This window comes from Grammomys surdaster, unplaced genomic scaffold (genome assembly GCF_004785775.1).
Source record: "Grammomys surdaster isolate TR1022 unplaced genomic scaffold, NIH_TR_1.0 126158, whole genome shotgun sequence".
NCBI classification, from domain to species: domain Eukaryota; kingdom Metazoa; phylum Chordata; class Mammalia; order Rodentia; family Muridae; genus Grammomys; species Grammomys surdaster.
Window position 1 is genome coordinate 3,585,926 of NW_021620966.1, and position 21,068 is coordinate 3,606,993.

The following is a 21,068-nucleotide window of genomic DNA, read 5'->3' on the forward strand; positions in this document are numbered from 1 at the left end:
TATGATTTAAGTTTCTGAAAGAGAACTCTGGCTGCATAGCAGAATACTGCTTTTCATGAGCTCCAAGCCTTCCAGACAGGGATAACCACAGCAGCCAGGTTTTGCTGTGTGCTTCTTATGCACTGGACATCTGACACATCCCCAAATCCTTGAGGTGATATATTTGAATTAAGTCATCAGATGACTATCACCTGTGGCCATCGTCAGTAGAATAGCTCGAACACTGAACACCGTGAATAGAGGTGGAAGGAGGGCGCTGTCTTGGAGTGCAGGAGGCAGTGGGGGTACGACTGACAGTGGAGGGTCACAAGAGCAGACCTCCTTTGATAATGAGAACATGGTCCTACATAGAACATGGGGAAACTGAGATGTTAATAAGGCATTTAGTAAGGATCCCAGTTAAGGGATAGATGATGTTGGGAAATCAGAGGAAATACATGACCCAGCTACAGATGAGCTATAGCAGATCTTAGCTGCGTGCCATGCATGGGGATGGAACCACCTGAACCCTTCTAAACTATCTATTAACTCTCCCTCGTGAGAGATAAAGACATCATCCCAAGATGCACAGATGGAGAGACAGGTTAAGGCCACTGTGTCTGAGCACGAAGGTTCCTGGCAGAGGCTGAGATGCCCCTGGTGGAACCATTTTGGTCTCACTATGCATCTGCCTTTCCGGCTCTCCCTTCCTTGTTCTTCATTGCTCTTTGTCCTCCATCCCCATATCATTCTGCTTCTGCCATGCTTTTCCAGGATCACTGCAAGTGCTGCAAAAAAACCTCAAGTTTTCCAGCATGGCAAAGAGACGATGTCTGGGGAGACAGGGAACTAAAATAGAATTGTTCTTCTCTCTATATTATTTTTTTTTAAAAATCTGACTATGTTTTGATACTTTATAAATGAACATACAATATAAAATCCTAGCTATCATAGGGCAACGTTAAAGCAATCTTTAAGCAATTTTGAGGGAATGTGTATAAAATAAGGGGTGCTTTGCAAACAATCCCCTAAATGCTATTCTAGCGCCATAAGCCAGATCAGCTGCGTTTTAAACCTGCTACTGAACATTTATCTTGGATATAAATATTTCACTTGTTTTGACATCTCTGAAGAGCCTTTTTTAACTCACCAAAAGGGGGAAAATCTAAATATATATAACATATTTGTGAGACTACCTTAAAAGAAATGTGTCTGAGATCCAGAGCAGACTCCACAGCCTGTGTAGACAGGATGTCAATCAGAGAAAGAACCACAGGCCATGTCTGGGACACAGCCTGGAACATTCTTCATGAGAGAAATCTCACTCAGCTTGGTCTCAAATTAATGACCTTTTTCTCCAGCCTATGTGGACCCCAAATATTTTACAGGTGGTAAAATATTCACCTTCATGTCCCTGGTCAGCCCATCCTATCAAACTTCTACTCCAATAAAAGGAGATTTTCCTTAGAGAATTGAAGTATCCAGAGAGCAATCTTCCCCCAAAGCCACATATTCATGGAGAAAAAAACAAAACCTTCATTCATTTCCAGTTGACCATTTGTCTTTATAGTACAGGGTCATACTTTCTCTTGTTCATGCCTATAGCCAATAAAATGCAAGAGCCTGACAAATCATGGTGGAACATGTCAGTCACACAAACATAGACACTGCAGACTGTAACCCCAGTCAAGGCTTTGTGGCTTCCTATTGGTATTACAACTGTTCGTTCATAGGTATAAGGTGCACTATAAAGACCCATGAAGACCATTTTCAGAAAGCAGGTCTGCCAGACTAGTGAACTGGTGAACAGCCCAACTCTTAAAAGACTCTCCCTGGTCTGAATAACAGATATATAGTGAGAAATGAAAAGATCCCTGGATGTTTTTAGAGCAAAAAAAAAAAAAAAAAAGAATAGCAGAAGTCCAAAGCAGGTAGCACACTTTTCATGTGGGGTTTCACCAGGCACAGGGTTCTCTAAGGCCCTCTGAAGGTTGCATATAAAACAGAGAGGATGACATTCAGGATAAGAACTGTTATCAGCCTGCTGGAGGTGTTTCTAGAACAATAGATCGGGACTGATGGGCTGCCCTCATGAATAATATGAAATACCACCTGATTTCCTGCCCCAGGGAAAGCAATGCCTTTTCCAAGAAGAAAGCCAAGCAACCGTGCTTCCCTGGGATGCAGAAACTTCTATGCCACAGCAGCTCACATCTGACTATCGGCCCCTGAGTATTCTTTCTTTCAGCACAGTCTACAGACTTGGAAAGTCATCCTCTGGGTCCTTCAGTGTCACACAAATAACAATAAATACATGCTTGTTATTCAGAGCATTTGCCAGTGAGTGATTCCAGCCTATAGCCTGCTTCAAAATATTAACTCCTTTCCATTTTAATAATGTATTGTGGCACCCAGCAGTGCAGGCATTAGATATCTGATACTACCTGGGTTTTTCTTGGGACTCTTGAATATTAGGTTTCAATTCTCAGGCAAATACATGAGGCTAACTCAACCATGTGGAGGGATTTTCCTAATCAGACCCACAACGCAACGGCGTCCCCATTCTCTATTGCAATTATTGGGTCTTATCCTTCTTAGAAAGTCAGATATATTGTACTTATTTCTAAATGGTATTCTGAAACTACTCTAGTAATGTCAATGCTTGACAATGTGAGGTGGCTTTTTTTCCCCTGACAGTAAAAATAAAATACATCCTTTTTCATTCATGTTAAATAAAGTGATATTTTTATCTGTAGGTCAAACTTATTCTTTGAAGAAGCCAAATTTATCCACATTATCTTTAAGCTGGGATTGTAGCTCAGTGGTTTAGTATTTTGTCAAAACCCAGCAGTTTAAAAAAAAATCTTGTGTTTCTTTTGTTTTTGTGTATTCGTGTGTGCATATATGTTTGTATTGTGTTTAGTGTCTTTCTCAATTGGTCTCCACCTTATTATTCGAGACAAGGTCTCTCCGTGGACCCAGAGCTTGTGAATTCAGCTACACTAGCTGTTCAGTAAGCCACAGGGAACCTTCTGTCTTTGCCCTTCTGGCACTGGGATTGCAGGTACATACCACCACACCTAGATTTTACAATATGGCTTCTCGGGGGTGGAATTCGAGTCCTGTTGCTTATGTGGTAAGCATTTTACTAACAGAACCTCCCTGAAATTATTCACAGAGTAGTCAATAAATACATGCCTGCCTTTGTTCAATGGCACAGCTGGAACTTTCCAACCCAGAGGAGTTTCAAAGCAAAGATAAGTGTTTTGGAATTAGGAACACTGATGTATGCACACATATTAAAGGAGTGTTTGAAGTTCTTCAAATCACTGGGCTATCATTGGGCATAAGACAGTAGCCCAATCCTCAAAAATACAACAGGCTGACAATGTTGCTGACAAGGAACTCATCAAATGGATTTGAAACAAAAATTAAAACACCAACAGATGGGTTATGTTTAAATTTCCTCCCTGCTGGTATTATGTGTGTCACTAAATATCAGCAGAATGTATCAAGGAGGCCCCACAGGATCCTGCTATGACAGTAGTGACCCCAATCCACTTCCCTTTGCAGAGGGCTCAAGGTTGATGAATGCAGCTGGCTTCTGTTGGCTTTGCATATCTCTCTAGGTGGTCTGTCCTATTCTTTAAAAAAAAAAATCAAACCATAATTTTAGATCAAAGCAACTGTCCATTTATATTTCCATAAATACTTAGGTAAATATCATCTGTAGGTTCTAAGAATCAATCCTCCTGTTCCTTGTAATTAAGTGGAAAAATGAATTAGTGAATGTTTCCAAACATAAACAGGAAAAAACAATAAATATGCCTCTGTGGTGAAGTTATACTTTTGGAGGGGAAGAAGTAACAAAATCTAAATTAAATTAAAATGGTGTTTTGGGAAACAGAGTGGTAATACAGCTCAATAAACAAATGTAATTAGACAATGTAAGGGTATTTTTTTTTCCAGGCTACAATCTAAAACATGGACTGTATCCCTACTTGGGATCACTGTTAGAAGCCAATACAATATTCGGGTTCAAATTCACAGCTAGCATGTTCTGCCTTTTAGGTATTGCTTGTCTGATTATGCTGCCTGTCTCTCCATCTCTGAATGGTTTTGTGTAACTTTCAAGTGTAGCAGCCCCGTTTGGAAATAGACAAGTGTTCGTTTTGAAATGGAGTCATCAAATGCGAACAGCCTTCAGGAGGCTCTTCTTTTCATGAGAACAAACAAAGGGAAATGTTTTTAGTACAAAATCCCTTTTTAACAAATACAGAACTTGTATTGCACTGCAGGGCTGCCCACCTCCACAAAGCCCTGGCTCTTTTTTGGTGGCCCTCAGAAGCAGCTTTTCATTGTATAATTCGTCCAGGGATAGAGCATCTGCTGGGCTAATGAGCTCTCCTGCAGCCTCTTCTCCCGCAGGCGAATCCCCAGAAGCACAGTCTTAAATCAGATACTATAAAAGCAAAAGAGGAAAAAAAGGGGTGGGATGAAAGAGAAAAAAGTAAGGTCAAGGAAGCCAAGTTAGCAGTGTGCCAAGAATCATACCTGTGTCTGGCTTCAGAGAAGTTGTCTGCCTTAAGATTTTCATCCACATAGTTAATTTCTAAACTCGTTCTTTCATGGCCAAGATTCTGTTTCATGATTACATCATTTGAGTACACATCCAATGGGGATTAATATAATAGATCATCATGGCATCTTGCTCTTAAATATCTGGATAGCGACCTTGACTAGGGTCTGATTAGAAAGGGCAGGATTCAGGTTTGCTTTCTTTTGCGACAAAGTGGAACATGGCATTGGGAACCCGAAGACTTTGATTCCTGTCCTATCACTAATATTTCCATGTTTTACAGTGTCACTGGTGAGTCCGGTGGACATTATTAGGATGCTCTGGGACAGCATCTAATAAAGCATGTTGGGAAAGAAATCATTGCTCCCTTTTGCACTGATGATCTTTTGGAGAAATACAGTATTGTAGATTATAGGAGGTGAAGGTTGCAAACCCTGATGATACCCCTGGTAATTCATCATGAGCCAGCAGCATGGCAGTGATCTACAGTTTTAAATGAGTAGCTTCCAGGAGGGATGCGGATGGAGAGCCTGTGTTATTCATGGTAGCAGCGATGCTTTGGAGAGGACAGTTCGATTATTTATTGGTTGTTCTAAATTTCTGAACACAATTTTAAGACATTGCAAGTATCTGTGCTGTCTGATCCATCGGTGAGGTATGCTGCCTTTAGAAGTCGCCTGTGGTGTTGCTTTAAACAGCACAGACTGTGAGGAGTTGTTTTGGGATGCATTTGTAGAACTTGAAAGGCCAGGAGAGTATTAGTAATGTTGGGGTTAACAGAGGCAGCTCATTTTAGAAATTTGATATTTGAGTTTTTCAACATTATCCAAAGTAGGCTCGCCACATTCTTTTGAACAAACTCTCCGGCACAGAGCAGATGGTTCCTCTATTAACAACCATTTGCATTTAACATATTGCAATGATTTATGTACCACATGCCACTGAGCAAAGCAAAAACATTCAGTAGCAACTAATTAGTTGAGTGTAAAGACACATATCTCAATGTGCAGAGCCCTCCTCTAACTATGTTTTACAGTTTTTATAGTTTAGCATTTTATTTGTGCAAAGCAGTTAAATCTGAACTGTGACATTCCTCTTATGATTATGGTAATGCCTCTGCAATTATGGTTCTATTAATGCCTCAGTCAACCTTGTTCCTTTATTCATCCAGGAAGCTAGCATTGGCATGTTAGAATTTCCCAGGCATGGATAGGTCAGTCACAGTTACTTTTCAATGGCTTAGATGGCTTGTAACTTATCACCAAGCTCTCGGAAGCACTTGTTTACAAGTAGTCCACAGCACCTGCAAAATAGGCTATCCTTTGCACAAAGTGGATATGAAGTAAGACCACTAAAAAAAAAAAGTGATGTAAAAGAATGGCTCATTTTAACTGGGTTTTGAATGTCACATTTATTAACAGCATAATTCCTTCTTAATCTTATTAAGTTGTGCTCTTTAATTGACCCATATAACTGTACCCTGTCACCTGCTCAAACTATATTGCAATTCTCTTACACCTCATGGTTTCCCCTCTAACCTGGACTTGCTTCTCAAACTAGTAACCTCTGACACTCTCTTAGACACTGGGGTTTTGCTGACTTTTTACAAGCATCTTAAAGCCAAAGGAGAAACAGAACTAAAAATTGCCTTAGTTATTTTATCCTGTGAGAAAGAAACTCTATTTCTCTCTTAGTGGGATACTGAGACATTTCCTCCTCCTTTGAAATGACCATCAGGGTCGATGAATATCATGATACTGTCACTGTGAGTCAAGGTGACAATGTAAGAACTGTAGAATGAACCAATGAATCTTTTATAAGTATGATTTTCATTCTCAAGAGCCATCCATGCAAAATGTCAAAGGAGCCCATCCATCATCCGTGAGGATAAATGCATCCCTATGACCCGGAGGAAATAGGATATGACTTAACTGCATTTACCCAGGACTCCGGGAGCCATCTTACAAAAATGACTGCTTTTCTCTCTTGGTCCTTGGAAGTTTTAATTTCACAGAAATTTCTACCTACTGAGTAATCTTGAAAGTCAGTAGTGATTAGCCTGAAGATGCACAAGGTGATATTAATGATGATTCAGTAGAATATGAATTAATATGAATTATTGTATTTTAGTATAGTTATGAGTTCAGCTCTTCATGGTAGAAAGGTAAAAGTAGTAGTAAAGAAAAACCCAATTATCTGGTGGAGATAGAGACAATGTGCTGTTGTAAGTCTTGGAAGAAATAATATTAAAACAAATCAGAGCTTCTTTCAAAGTGATGATATTACATTCTGGCTGTATTCATTAGTGTTACAGTAAAATAAAATATGTATTTAGTATACATTGCCATTTCACTCATGTTAATAAGATTTTACCTATCATTTAGGGTAGGCTTTGTCCATCTTACAGATGAAGGGACTAAGGCACCAAAATAAATTTTAAGTTTGTGATTTTCTACATTCTAGGTATCAGTGAGGAGAGGGTTTAGCTAGCAAAAAGCCACCTACTGGAGCCTTTTTAGGAGAACGAGAAATGGTTAACAAACTTGGTACACTGTGTGATATTTTCTTATATTAGTGTATGTCAAAAATTCACCTGTGGCATGTAATTTCCTTCAGCATCTTATTTGGAAGTAGAACAATGCAAAGATCTTTGGCTTTGCTGTTGTTAGTAGGGAAATGTAATAGAATAATCAATATTAAGGACAAGAGGAAGCTACAGCATTGCAAAGAAGCTACTTGTTTTAAACTCATTGCTTCTAAACAAAGATACAACATGTAACCCTGAGAGAGATCCCTCTGCTTCTGAAGGACATTTGTTTTCCATAAAGAACATTTATATTTAATGAAAACAGGATTAACTTTGTATTGAAAATTGAGCCTGCCATTCAGTGTGATTAAAAAGCATGCGTGCAAGCTTGCCAATCTACCCTTTACTCAGTACTTCCCTGTATCTGAGACAACTCTACCGTGAACTAATTTTTTAGATGTGCTTATATTAGGAAAATAGGTACAAAAATGTGTCTACTTTTTTATATTTACCTGGTACTAAAACAGGCTACTCTACAGTGTCTAAATCACTATATAATATTGACTCTTTTTATTTATTAATCATGATAATTTCAAACAACTTCACCTCACTATATTGATAATTGTGATAGCCTTGATGGAGGTGAGAACATCAGGCTGTCTTTTGGATAGAGTCTCTCATCCCAGAAGTGTGGGCTGACACCCTTCATCCTGTTCACTGTTGCCACAGAAACCTTATCATGTCCCAGGCTATGTTGCTTTGTAATTTTCTTGTTGAAGTATCTGTCAATCAATGCAGATGGTAGCATCTTGAAGACAGGAACTACGGTCATTCATCTTTCTCTGTAGGAAATGGCACACTGCCACAAACTAGCACGCACAAAATATGCAAGTACTTATATCTGGTTTTTCCATTCTTTCCTCCTCCTTCTCCTCTTCTTTCTCCTCCTCTTCCTCCTCCTCCTCCTCCTCCTTTTCTCTTTCTTTCCTTCATTTTCTCCTTCTCCTTCGCCTTCTTCTTCTTCTTTTTCTTCTTTTTTACATTATTACACTTAAAGAAAATTCATCAGAAGTATATAGGGAAGATATTATTTTCCATGTTATAGTTCTAGGATTAGATGTCACGAAGTCTGTCAGAGACCCAGCTTACTCCTTTGTAATCCACCAATTACTGTGTTCCCACATAAATTATAACAGCATTTCAAGTAAACTAAAAGTAATGGGTTACTTTTTTGATTCTCAATCCCAAACCAAGTTATTATCTTTTGAATGTATTATGGTGTACACGGTTCACGTAGGTGTGTTTGAACGCATGTGAGTTCATGTGTGTGCTAGTACATATGCATGCAAAAGGCCCAAAGTTGACTTCAAGTGTTTTCTTCAATCCATCTCCTCGTGATACACTGAGATGGGATCTCTCACTGAATTTCCTGGGCTGTTTTATATAACTAGCTTGCTTCTACGACTCTCTGTTTCCACCACAAGAACATTGAATTACAGGCAGGTTATCCCACTTACCTGCTTTTTATGTAGGTCGTATGGGTCCAAACTGGACTTCTAGCCTGTGGCATAGTGTCTTACCCTCTGAGCCATTTTACTCCAAAGTTATTCTTAAGATAGAAAAAAGTTTTTATAATAGCTTTAATCAAATGGCTAAATGGTTATTGCAGTGTGCAAAATGGACCCCATTCTTTTTACAATTATAGAACATTTCGGACTTCCTATCCTATTTTTTCATAATTTTGTTACAAATTTCAGGATTTTATATATTTAACATCTTCTTAGTTGTAATGTGAATAATCTACTCACCATATTATTTGATATCAACACTACATACCTTTTAGCAGGGTTGATCTTGTTCTCTCATTGAGTAACCCCAGGGCACAGAAAAGACTCATCTCAAAGTCTGTTATCTGATGACTCCCCAGATCTCCAGTGGAAGAAGTGACAGGCAGAATTCTGAGAACCAGTGAGTATCTGAGAAGCCCTGGTAGAGCTGGAGACTTACCACCACCACAAGACTTTCCATTCTCTGGGCTGATTTCATACCCTATTCATAATGGTTTTTGAAACACACAGATTTTTAACTTGACAAAATTCAAGCCAGTTTTGTTGTTGTTGTTGACTATTTAGTGTCCTTTCTAAGACATTTTTGCTGGATTTGATGTCATGAAATTGTACCCTCACCTTTAGATCTTTGATCTGTTTTAAATTAGTTCTGTGGTTTAAGATATAGGGTTTATGCCCTCTCACCTTTCTTCCTTCCCCTTCCTCGTCTTTTCTCTCTCCTCCTTCCTCCTCTTCTTTGTATTCTTGTCTTTCTATTTGTTAATGTCTCGTTTTTCAAACCCATTGTTGAAGACTGCCCCATCCTTACTAAATAGTCTAGAAGGGACCAGAAACACAAATAATTTGTAGCTGTGCGTCATGGTATTCATTTTCCTGCTTGTTTTCACATTTATGTTAGTACCTGAGGTAATTAAATTGTATTCCTTAATTTTGGACAATGGGTTGAAATCTGAAGCTTTGTGTATTTGGTGAAGTTGGGTGAAATAACATTACTGACACATCCTTTGAAAAAACAAACAGGATTTTCTCCTATTCCCTTGCTCTTATGTGTGAAATAAGCAAAGGTGGGCACAGGATGTCAAAAGGGCAGAGTACCAATATGCCAAATGATTATGTGATATGAGAATAGTGTTCCACAAAATTTCCCTCAGGTCTTTAATAGTCATTTACCGAGTTTCTAATGTGCATGAGTCCTAGTTCTAGGTACAGGTCAACCAGTAAAAAACCAATACATTCTGAGTCTAGATCTCATTATACAACAATATTGTTCCTGGCCAATTCACTCAACTATCTTCTGTTTCAGTCTGAAAAGGGAGCTAGATGAAATTATTTCTGTGATTGCTTTCAGTTCCAAAATAAGTGATTTTGTAATGTTATGACTCCTTATTTGGCACACACACTGCCTATATAAACCTCGTACAGGAGTTCATCATGTTGTCTTCCAACCTGCCAAATCTATGACCTCTTAGACTCCCCCTCCCGTTCTTTCTTGGCCCACCCTCCCCCCATCTGTTCCCTGTTCCCATCAGCCCTGAAGGATCTATAATTACACATGAATGTCACCAATATGTTGTAACAGCATTGCTTGCCTGATATTCTGGTAGCCTCAAAGGAGTAAAAGCAACAAGGACAGCAACATGAGTCTGGGACAAGGTGCTACCCCTTAACCTTGTCTTACTGGGCTCAAATTTATTTAACTAAAAATAATCTGTAAGCTTAAGAATATCACCCAAAGCAAATGGAAATATATGTTAGTTACTAGTTAATCTTAATTTCCTTTAAATTCATGGTTTTAACTTACTGCTATAGAGTATAAAGAACTCACAGTCAGAGAGATCAAAAGCTGTTAGCATCTCTATTTATCTCAGAACACACCAGATTGTACCACCTGATAGTGCATATTTTACATGCTAAGGCTTCCATCATAATTTCTCTAGCCTAAACCAAAACAGAAAAAAAATACTCCTCATCTATGGCAATTTGACACTTATTATTTTTACGATTTTTAAAACATACCTGGTACTTTGCAGGATAAAAATAAGATGCAGCAAAAAAATTATGAAAGTCTATATCAAAGCTAGCCTTTCACCTAATGTAGTAACAATGGAGAGAGGATGATAAAATTAGTTTGCTCTGAAAAATCAATCTGTTCTTAGCACTATTTAAACACATGGGCATACACACACACACCACACACACACACACACACACACACACACACACACACTTCAGCTAAGTGTGGTTTTAAGGCTCTGACTTAAATAGAATGGTAACGTTTATTGTAGAACAACTCAGAGACTTTATACTCAGTATTGTGATTTCCATAGAAGGAAATACGTATGAGGGTTTCTCAAATGTATTTGAGCAGTAGGATACTTATAGATTAATACTGAGGAGTATATGAAAATATTCCATTTTATAGAAAGGAGACACTGCTTCTTTCTTTTGACTGACTCTGAGCTCTCCAGGAGTTATGAGTACAGGACCCACTTCTCCTGACTCATAACCAATAAGTCATTAAGATGGATAATGATTTTGAAACCTTAGTAGTTCCTCTTATTTACTCTCACTGTTTCCAACACAATATCTATTATCCTCAGCACAACCAGTGTGAAAGAGAACCATCAGAGTACCTGGCCGAACTTTATTGCCTTGAGTCAGAATCTTTGAATTGATGTGACTTTTTGAGGTTGCCATACCATATATTTTAAGCATGTCTCTCAAGTCAACAACTGTTTTTCAAGTTCAGAAACAAATACATTAGCCAACAAAAAAATGATGTCTAAATCATCACCCCTTTGCCACCTGCACTTAAAATTTTTCTAACTATAAAATGAAGGCAAAACCAGAAACCATGACTTTGTATGGACTGGGGTAACATACTATTTCTAAGGGTAACTTGGTGACAATATACTTAGACCTCTGCTGCAATGGAATCAATATATAGATTCCTAGTATCAAATTAGAAAAATAAATGTCTATTCTTTCATTTGGAGGCTTTCATAGTAAATATCATAGTAAATATTTATCATCGTAAATATTAGACTAAGACAACATTTCTGATTGTATCTGGAAATGCTTCTGGTCACACAAATCATGCACATTCGTGCTCAAACACACACACGCACACACACACACACACACACACACACACACATTCCCTCTCTCACTGCAATGCTGTTGGGGGATAATAACAACTACTAAATTACGAATTAGAATATAGAACATGGCTCCTCAGGTTAGATTCAGGACTCCCAAGTTCATACCTGGTTCTGCTTTTCAGCCCTGCCAATGTGGTTGCATCTCCCCATACAAATGCTAGGTTCAATTCTTTTACTATTTTATTATGTGGTATTTTCTTCAAATATCTCTATGTTTCTTTTTTTTAAAGCATTTTTAATGATCTACTAGCTTAAGAAAAAAAAACTCTAGTACTTGGGAATGAAGAATAGAAAGACAAGTTCTTAGACTGAGTTGTGCTCCTGCATCCTAATGAGGTCCATACTTTAAATAAAGGCATCATTAGATACATCCTCTGCATTGAATGGCAGAAATATCAAAGGAAAGGGAGATATTTGTGTATAGATTCTCTTTATAGTTTAATTTTTTCAAGGATTTAAAAAATATGCTTGAAATCAGAATGCCCCTCCCCAGTTGTCTCCCAAAGCGAGTGCTCAAACCAGCTGTTCTCTCAAGCGTATTCACTGCTTGAGTGATAGCTCGGTCAGTGCTGATTTTTAGTTTTAATCTGTGACCATCAGATCTTTCTTTTGAGTATTCTTAGTTATGGAGCTTCATCCTCCCTTTAAAATGAAGGCAAGTGAAAATTTTGATAGTAGAGTGGTCAAACACCTGTGTGATAGGATCACTTAATATAACCTTATAAAATTGCATGTTACAAAACAGGCAATGCATTTAGTCAGTGAACTTCTAAAAGGCAGAATTGATAGTGATATGCAATATCAACAGGAAAGCTAGAGGCCCTCATGTAAAGGATAGAATCACTTAAAAAGGCTAGCATGTCTCACCATTTCCAATTTTATCCATTAATATCAGTGGCCTGCTGGGTTTTTTTCATTATTATTTGATTATTTTGTGTTTTCATTTTAGTGAAATGCAGTTGCAGTTACTTAAATTTTCAGAGAAACATAAAAGAAAATATTCAGAAAATTCAACTCATTTCTTCTCTCAGGAAATACCATAGTGCCATAATTTACCTAGGTGGTAAAAATCCCTATATCTAATATAGTAAAGAAATTTAGCTCAGTTACACTTTGGCAATTGATGGAAGGAAAACTAAGAAGTCAGAAAGCACATAAGCAGAGAACAGCCTGGTATAGTGCAAGAGCAAGTAGCAAAGGGAGCCTGTGACCCCTGAACACACCATGAATGGCAGAGATGTAATGGTTTGCTTTGCTGTATACTGATAGATCACTTAGGGATTTCTGAATCTTCTGTGTTTATTAAGCTCCGTTTATGCTACTGTAGATGCAAAAGCTTAGACTACAGTCCATTGCAGTCAGGACCTGACTGATACTTTATCATGTGAGTGATGTCACAAAAAACAGTCATGAAACATCTCTGGTCCTTGGTTTTCTCACCAGTAAAACCAAGTTAAATCCATGTGTCTTGCAAGACTTTTGTGAGGACCAATAGAAGTAAAACAGTCGATAAGAATCTTAGAAGCTGAAGCTTACACAAACGCTAATGGTCATTACTCACATTTCAATAAAAACAGCACATTTGCCTCTAGGTTGTTTTTTTTTTTTCAGATTGTATCTCAGTTTCCTTTGGAAGGCAGATTTTACACATCAGTGTTTTGTGGGGTTCAGTGAATAGTTTAAAAATGACTAATTTTAAAATGGCTGTGACCCATTGCCCGTTTTACCCACTTCGTATAGTGTGAGAATTTCTAATCCAAATCTCTTTGGAACAGTAGAATGCCCGTTCAAGAGTCTCAACTGGAATCTCAACTCGGTTTCCTACTGTCAAACATGGAGTGATATAATACAAATATGTAGCTAAGCCACTGACTGCCTAAAACCCTGCTTCTGTACTATTCGCCATGCCATGCCTTCAGCTGTTTAAGGAATCTCTCCCCAGGTCTTTGCTCAGATCATAATTTCTTCTCAAGCCCTACTGCCTCTCTCTACCAGAGAATCTGAAAGCATCACTCTGTGCTGTCTTCCAAGGATTTGAAGAGCCTTTCTTGACTCTCAACTTGAGCACCAGATCTGGGAGTCATAATTGCTCCTAAGTTAAACAAATGCTGCAGCTCTCAGTATTCACACAATGGAATCTGTTCTACTACCGCCTTAAAGTGTTTCTCCTCTGTATTCAGCTCACATGTGAAAATTTGTAAATTTAGATGTATTATAACAGGAGCAACTGCAAGAGCAACATGAGGAAACTCTTTAGTGCTTCCTAAAGATGATGACTATCCATTGGGAGAAGATGAGAAGGAATCTCTGAGGATTCCACAGTTCATATCCTATCTGGAATTTCTCAACAAGCTGTGCTGCTTCGTGCATAATTTGTCTGCCTAGAATATCCATTCCACCTTGGCGGCCTGGCACACTGTACTACACATTTCAAGATACCATACAAATGTCAAACGTTTTACTAGTCTTCTCTTGTTAAATTAGTACCTCTTTTATCTCAAAAGAATTCATGTGGTGCTATGAATTAGATATGGTTTAGATATATCTCCAGGGACTTCATGAACTGAACTTTAACCCACTGTGCGGTATTAAGAGGATAGAAATAACTTAATGATGGTTTTTAATGATAATCATAATAAAATAATTCAATGAGGCTTTGGAAGTAGTCAGGATTAAATAAGATGACCAAAGTGAATGTCCTCAATTTAATTCTAGTGGCTTTAGAGAACAGCAGGAGCAGAAGTTTCACACTATGCGATGTCCTGGGCTGCCTTGGGACCATGACCGCAAGAAGAAAGTCACCAGATACAGCTCTATGAACCCTCAGGACAGAGATTTAAATAAGCCTGTTTTGTTTAAAAGTAACCCAAATTTAAATTTGTTGTAATAATGAAAAACACAAGAAGCAAATAATAAGAGCCCTCAGCCGATATTGCCTATGACCTTCCAGGCCTGGGAAGCATGAGCCTTTGGAAAGTAGAAGCTCTGCTGTGTACATTGCTGTGTGTCCACTGCATCTGCCCCATGACAGAGGAAAAATGTGAGTTGACAACAGAGGAAAGGGAGATGCTATAAGCAGAACCTGCTAAGTGGGTGGAAAGCCCACCTTCAATGATTAGGGTTAATTGAGGACAAGAAAACAAAGGCTCACACTCTTTCCAAAGTGTGTGGCAGGGTGCTTCTGACACGAGAAATGAAGTGCAAAGATTTTGGCAAACATATTTTAATTTTGGCTAAGAATGACACCTAAGAAAGAACCTCCAAAAAAAAAATTGACCTACCTTTTGTAGCTAGCAAATCAACTTAGCATGACGCTGTTTTCTAAATAATTTTAAAATTCAGAATTGTCCATATACTTTAAAAGTTTCACAATTTAAAAACAAAAACACAAAAAATAGAAAACGGGCATTTTGGTTACCTTTATGTCTGTGTGCCATGTGTGTCCCTGGTGCCCATAGGTGTCAAAAGAGAGGGCATGGATTGCCTCAAAGTGGAATTATAGATACTTCTGAGCTGTCCTCAGGTCGTCTGGAGGAGAGGCTCTGAGGAGCTCAGCCATCTCTCCAGTACCATTCAGAAACATTCCTGCTTACTCAAGGTTAACTAGTTTGTGTGCTAACTTAAAACTTTGCCTTGTCCTACTTACAAAAACCCCAAGATGATGACATTTAAATAGTTACGGGTTCTGAGTGCTAAGTGTGACTCCTGGGAGTGAGAAGGTATGGAGATTTTCTGCCTGTGACACCTGGTAATATAGCTTTGACACTGTCTTGTTTCAGACCCTGCCTTCTGGCACAGGAGACAGGGTTGGCCAGGCCTGACCTAAGCCCTCCATGCGTATTTTACAGTTGTATAGCTTGGTCTTCATGAGGGGCTCCCAACAATGGGAGCAGAAGCTGTCTCTGACTTCCTTGCCTGCCTTTGTGACCCTTTCCTGCTACTGGGTTGCCTTGTCTAGCCTCAGTAGGAGAAGATGCACCTAGTCTTACTACAACTTGCTATGCAGAGACTTGTTGAGATGGGGTTTTGGAGGAGGGGACTTGGACGGGGAGCTTGGAAGTGAAGAAGGACAAGAAATTGTGGGTAGGGTATATATGTTAAAATAAGGCTTCCATCCTAATGTCCCCAGAATCCTTCTCAGGGGAAAGCAATGGAAATGGGAAAGACACAGTAAGTAAATTAATTAATTAATTAATTAATTAACAAAAATATCAATTGATTTCTGTAACTGGGAAAAGGTTATATTTCAAAACTCTCAAGGAGTGTCTGAAACCAAAGAGAGCACTGAGTCCCATAGATGTTTGTCTCTTATGTATACATACATATAATTTTTATGTTAGAAATTTGTCAAAGTAAGTGTCTAACAATTATAATCCATGGTAAATACAACTGTATTCTTTAACAAAATCCACTTGAAATTTATTAATTACTTATTTCTGACATTTTCTAACATCGTTGGCCTGGACTCAATATAAACTTCAGAAAGATAAGCTATGGAGAAGCTAAACTTGAAACTATTTGTTATTGTGATAGCCAGCCTGTAAAGGAAGGAGAGTAGGTGCTGCTTGGGAAGAGAACGGAATGCATAGCATTGAAATGGTATGAGTTACCACTAGAAATGGACTTTAAAAGACAAGAAACTGAGATGCTGACCAGATTTGACTATTTTTTTCAAGTTTACCTTCCTGTTTATGCTGTTAAAGGAGAAATTCTATTATCCAATGTCCAAAGCCAGTATTTTGATACATTGCTGATAGTACATCTCAAAAACACATGAACATATTACTAAATGCTCATCTATCTTTCAGATTTAAAAAAAACTATTATAATAAATCACACTACTTCCTCAATCTTACCTCAAAGAGAATACAGAGTTTATATTCTGATAAATGTCCATGCATCTGACAAGTATTCAGGTTTAATTAACTTAATAGTGGAAAGAATGCTCAGAAGAAAACACGGTATTTGAAAACCTAAACCTCCCACTGTGTAACTCAGAAACATTTTGGATATTATATATTGAATGGCTTTTGAATTTAATCCCCTGTCTGTATGGAAAAAAAAATGTTCAGAACAAACATGTCCTCTTTGTTTCCCCATCTCACCTCTCATTCGGGTACGGTTTATTTATGCACTGGACGAACTCTTGGCCATTAGAACCATCTTGCTTCAGCAGTTAATTAACACAAGTACCATAATTTAATACAGTTAATGCTACTCGATGCCCTTTAATGTACCTTCCATTAGTGATATTATTGTAGTATTACCCTGTAAATTAAAATGAGATCAAGACTAAGAGAGTAGCTCTTTAATTAAGGTCCTGGCGCACCGAACTCCTCTATTATTCACTAGAGAAAATCACCCTGATTTACAGAAGCAGGACAGCCATAAGTCAGAATTAGCCCGTGAAGATTATTAGGTTTATTGAACAATGTAAGTGCTATGGAGTTGCTGAGATTGCCAGGAGCACTGCTTCCTCTTTTTCCTCTATTATCTTAATAAATACTCGATAAGAAGAGGCAAGTGAAGGCAGAAAAAAGCATGAGGCGAGAGAGAAATGCATCTTATAATAATATCATAGTTTTTGTCATCAACTCAATAGATACTGGATATATCTCACGGCAAGAAGAGCCTAAATGATCCACTAATCTAGTGGTAGTCAAAACATTGCTTTTAGGTGAAATAATGCTAGTCTATATAAACTCTACATATGCATATGTACATTAGATATTTTCAACTATTGCCATTTCATAGTTTAATATGTCAAGATGGAAAAATATATTTTCTGTTGCCTGTTTTGCAAACATTGGTATCTGGTCTCCATCCAAATTTTATACACTAATTCATATAAATTCCCACAATTTGCTTGGATGGTATTGGAAGTGACAAACAGAAAAATATTATTATTATTCCTGGATACAGACAGGTATAGACATATAAGATTCTGTGATTGTGTGATCATGGGATGATGTGTAAAGGCAAGGTGTGAGAAACAATGCCCTTGCTTGTATTTTGGAAAATTTAGAATTTTCTCTTAGACATCATCAACTAGCAGACAAGCTTTGTATAGGTGACCTGTTGTTTAAGGGAGGAATAACTGAAGACATTAATCCTGGAATTTTCAAGGGACAATAATCATGATGGTATCTAGGCTGGGAGGCGTCATGAACCACCGTTGCTCAGCTTTCCGTTTAGTGGTTCCATCATAGGCAAATATTCCTTACATAACTTGAAAGCTGGAGACACGCCGGAGCCATCAGGCCTTGCTTCTTTAGTCCCTCCCCCAGGACTAAAAATACTCTAGCCATCTGGTGCCTAGTGAAGTACATGCCAGCATCAGTTTGCCCCCAAGGAATTTGGACAGAGGGTGGAGGTGACAGAGCAGCACCGTATGGAAGAGCCTCACCTCTACTGGACCTTTCTTTTGTGCCCAGCTGCTTCTCACCAGCTCACAGCTATCTGGTGAACAGGAATGACAGCGGAGGTGAGACTCAGGGAAGGCAGTTTGATAGAATCTGGGTCCAGCTCAACCCTCACAGTCAGTGAAGAGCAGCTGGAGGTCATTGCTAAGGCAAGGCTTAAGAGAGAGGTGAGAAGTCTGGAGGGATTCAGTGTTCTTGGCATGCCACCTTTAGGAGATGGCCTGTCTAACTCCAATGGAGCATGCATAAAGCTGTCCTTAGCTTGAAAATGTGTTTTACACTTTCTTTCAAAAGAATCCAAGAATAGAAAAATGAATTTCTAATAACAAAATATAAGCTCTAGCACTGGTTATTTCATAACTGAAAACCTCTGAAATGTTGCCTTTCTGACAAGGCTAAATCAAACTTTGAGGGTATAGTGATCTCTAGAAACTCAAGTACACATTAAGGAGTCTTCAAACTGCCAGAAACTGACCTACCTGAATTTAATATATTAAAATCATGTAAATCTAAGGCTATTAATTTTGAGCTTTATTCTTTTAGTCATAGTAAGTATTTGTCATTTGATGTTGGTGTGCTATTGTTAAAAATATCAAATATTTTCATATAGTATATACAAACAAGACTAAGTAGGATCACATTTGAAGCTGATAGTCTTTGACTAAGGTGTTCCTGAATGTGATGGAGCATTTTGGTACCACACACACTCAAGTCTGAGAAGACAGCATCCTATTGCGCTGCCTGGTATCTCCTGCTAATCCAGGCACATTTCTCTTAACGCTAGGGGACCCAAACTCAGTGTGGGTATCAATATACCAGGGCATAAATCTATCAAAAATATTAACTTGCTTTTAAGATATTGTCATCATCCTTCACTGAGACCTTGGTTAAAAGGTGACAGTAGGGTCCAAAGCTAAAGACTCTTCACTAGCCATGAGGAACAGAGCACTAAGTAGAGGAGACACACACAAATTCATACAATTTTTTCCCAAAGGTAATGTCCTAAAACCCTAGGTGCCTCACTAAGCAGTAAAGCTCACCATTGCATCTTGTTTTCTCACTATGACACTCACAACAGCAACAAATGCCTAGTCATTAGCACGAGGAGACAACTCTCTGAAGGACCAGTCTCACACCTCTAGTCTCTGAGGACTAGGCAAGACCTAAGAGAATCTGAAAGCCAGCCGACTGAATGAAGCCCGATTTGTGTGGGTCCATTCAATTGTTTGTTTAGATCTATATGCCAGGTGTACCATTTACACACTTATCCTCATGTTTTCATAGCTTAGAAATGATTATTTCTTTGGTTATATTTCTTTATTTCCCACCCATTATCCCATGCTTCCATTCCCATCATGCCTTGCTGAATGAAAATCTTTGTTGGTAGTGTTTGTTCTCATTATTGGAGTTTTTCATTCAAACATCTTCAAATTCTTTGTAATGTAATTGTAGGTTTTTTAAATATATATTTCTAAAACCAGGTATCCCTGATTATAACCACTTATGTTACAACTCTGGACCATCTGTACATGACATATAAAGAGTCCCAAGTCTGTATTTTATATGTGGAAGATTATTTAATACAAAAGAGTCCAAAACCTTAATAAAAAAGGGAACCTTACCATTATTAAAGAAATGGATTTTCTTTCTCAGATGGCTTTTAAGTCTAACACTGCATAGTGATTCTTGCTTGCATTGGGAAATGCAAGATATAACCTTGTTTCCCTTAACCTTCTAACAGAGCAACCAGCTTCACTATGTTGAGGAATTTAACATCACCTCACCTAGGGAGTTCCATTACTTATGGTAAGATAACTTATGTTTTCTTTTGTTTATATTCTAAAGACTGCCTGAAGAGTGGCAGCCAATGTGTGTTTACAAATCATTGTTGAGTCAAAGGCTCTCAAATGCCTTTAGAACCTACTTGCATAGTGGTGCTCCTCAGAAATAAGGAAATAAAATTTGACCTAAATCACTTTATAACTGTGAGCATAATTTTTGGACATGGTCTTTTAATTTTTTTTCCATTCAAGATGGGCAGGTGTTCTCTTACCTTCCTCGCACCTTTATGTCTGAGATCGCATAAAAGTAACGTGCCAAATGTAGTTCATCTACAAATACTTCCCCAACGGCAGGTCTCAACAGCCTGATCCTCAGGTCCGTGACTGTGAAGAAATCTCTGAGTTTCTTGGTTGTATCCAGCTGTCCATAGAGGGAAGCCATATTTCGTAGCCGAGGTCCCGCAAAAAACGCAAACCTGTCTTTGATCTCGAAGTGGATTATTTTGCTATTCGTGGAGTACCCGGTGGAGTACTCTTCTGTGCAAATGATTTCTAAGACCGTGTGCTGGGATAAATCCTTCACGGATTTCGGGTCCATATGAAATGCATGTAGGCAGTCTGTGGCGTAATACTGATAGGGCTGCCATGTTCGTCCGTAATCGAGAGATTTCTCTAGGATCATTTGGTCTGGACGTCCCGATTCAAAGGTAATAACTATGTTGTCTGTGAGTTCAATGGTTTTGCTCCAAGACAGAGTGATGTTAACCTGGAGAGGTTTGGGGTACTCCTTCCAAGTAGCAGACTGCCAAAATGTGGAGGGATGTCTTCCTTCAAAATCAAACATCAGCTCAGGAGGGTGTGCCAGTTCAGGGGTACTTGCATCACACTCATTATTGCACATGTAAGGGTTGCCCTGTGAGAGACAAAGGAAGGAGGGCACATTAAATACTGGCGCAACAGTCTTTTCTTATTGCTCATGGCTAGCAAGCTAGGACAGAAAACAACAATAACAAAATCGCTAAACATTTCACTTTCCCCAACTGGATTCTCT

The 21,068-nt window shown here is 38.5% G+C and overlaps 1 protein-coding gene across 7 annotated transcripts in view; it reads right to left on the bottom strand.

Annotated features, from left to right (window-relative positions):
• Ntng1 (netrin G1) overlaps positions 1 to 21,068 on the bottom strand; it is a 338,851-nt gene that overhangs the window by 125,670 nt on the left and 192,113 nt on the right. For all 7 annotated transcript variants that reach the window (XM_028757374.1, XM_028757371.1, XM_028757368.1 and 4 more), the window contains one exon: positions 20,290 to 20,930. In XM_028757374.1, coding sequence (XP_028613207.1) covers positions 20,290 to 20,930 — 641 coding nt within the window. The remainder of the gene's footprint in view (positions 1 to 20,289; positions 20,931 to 21,068) is intronic.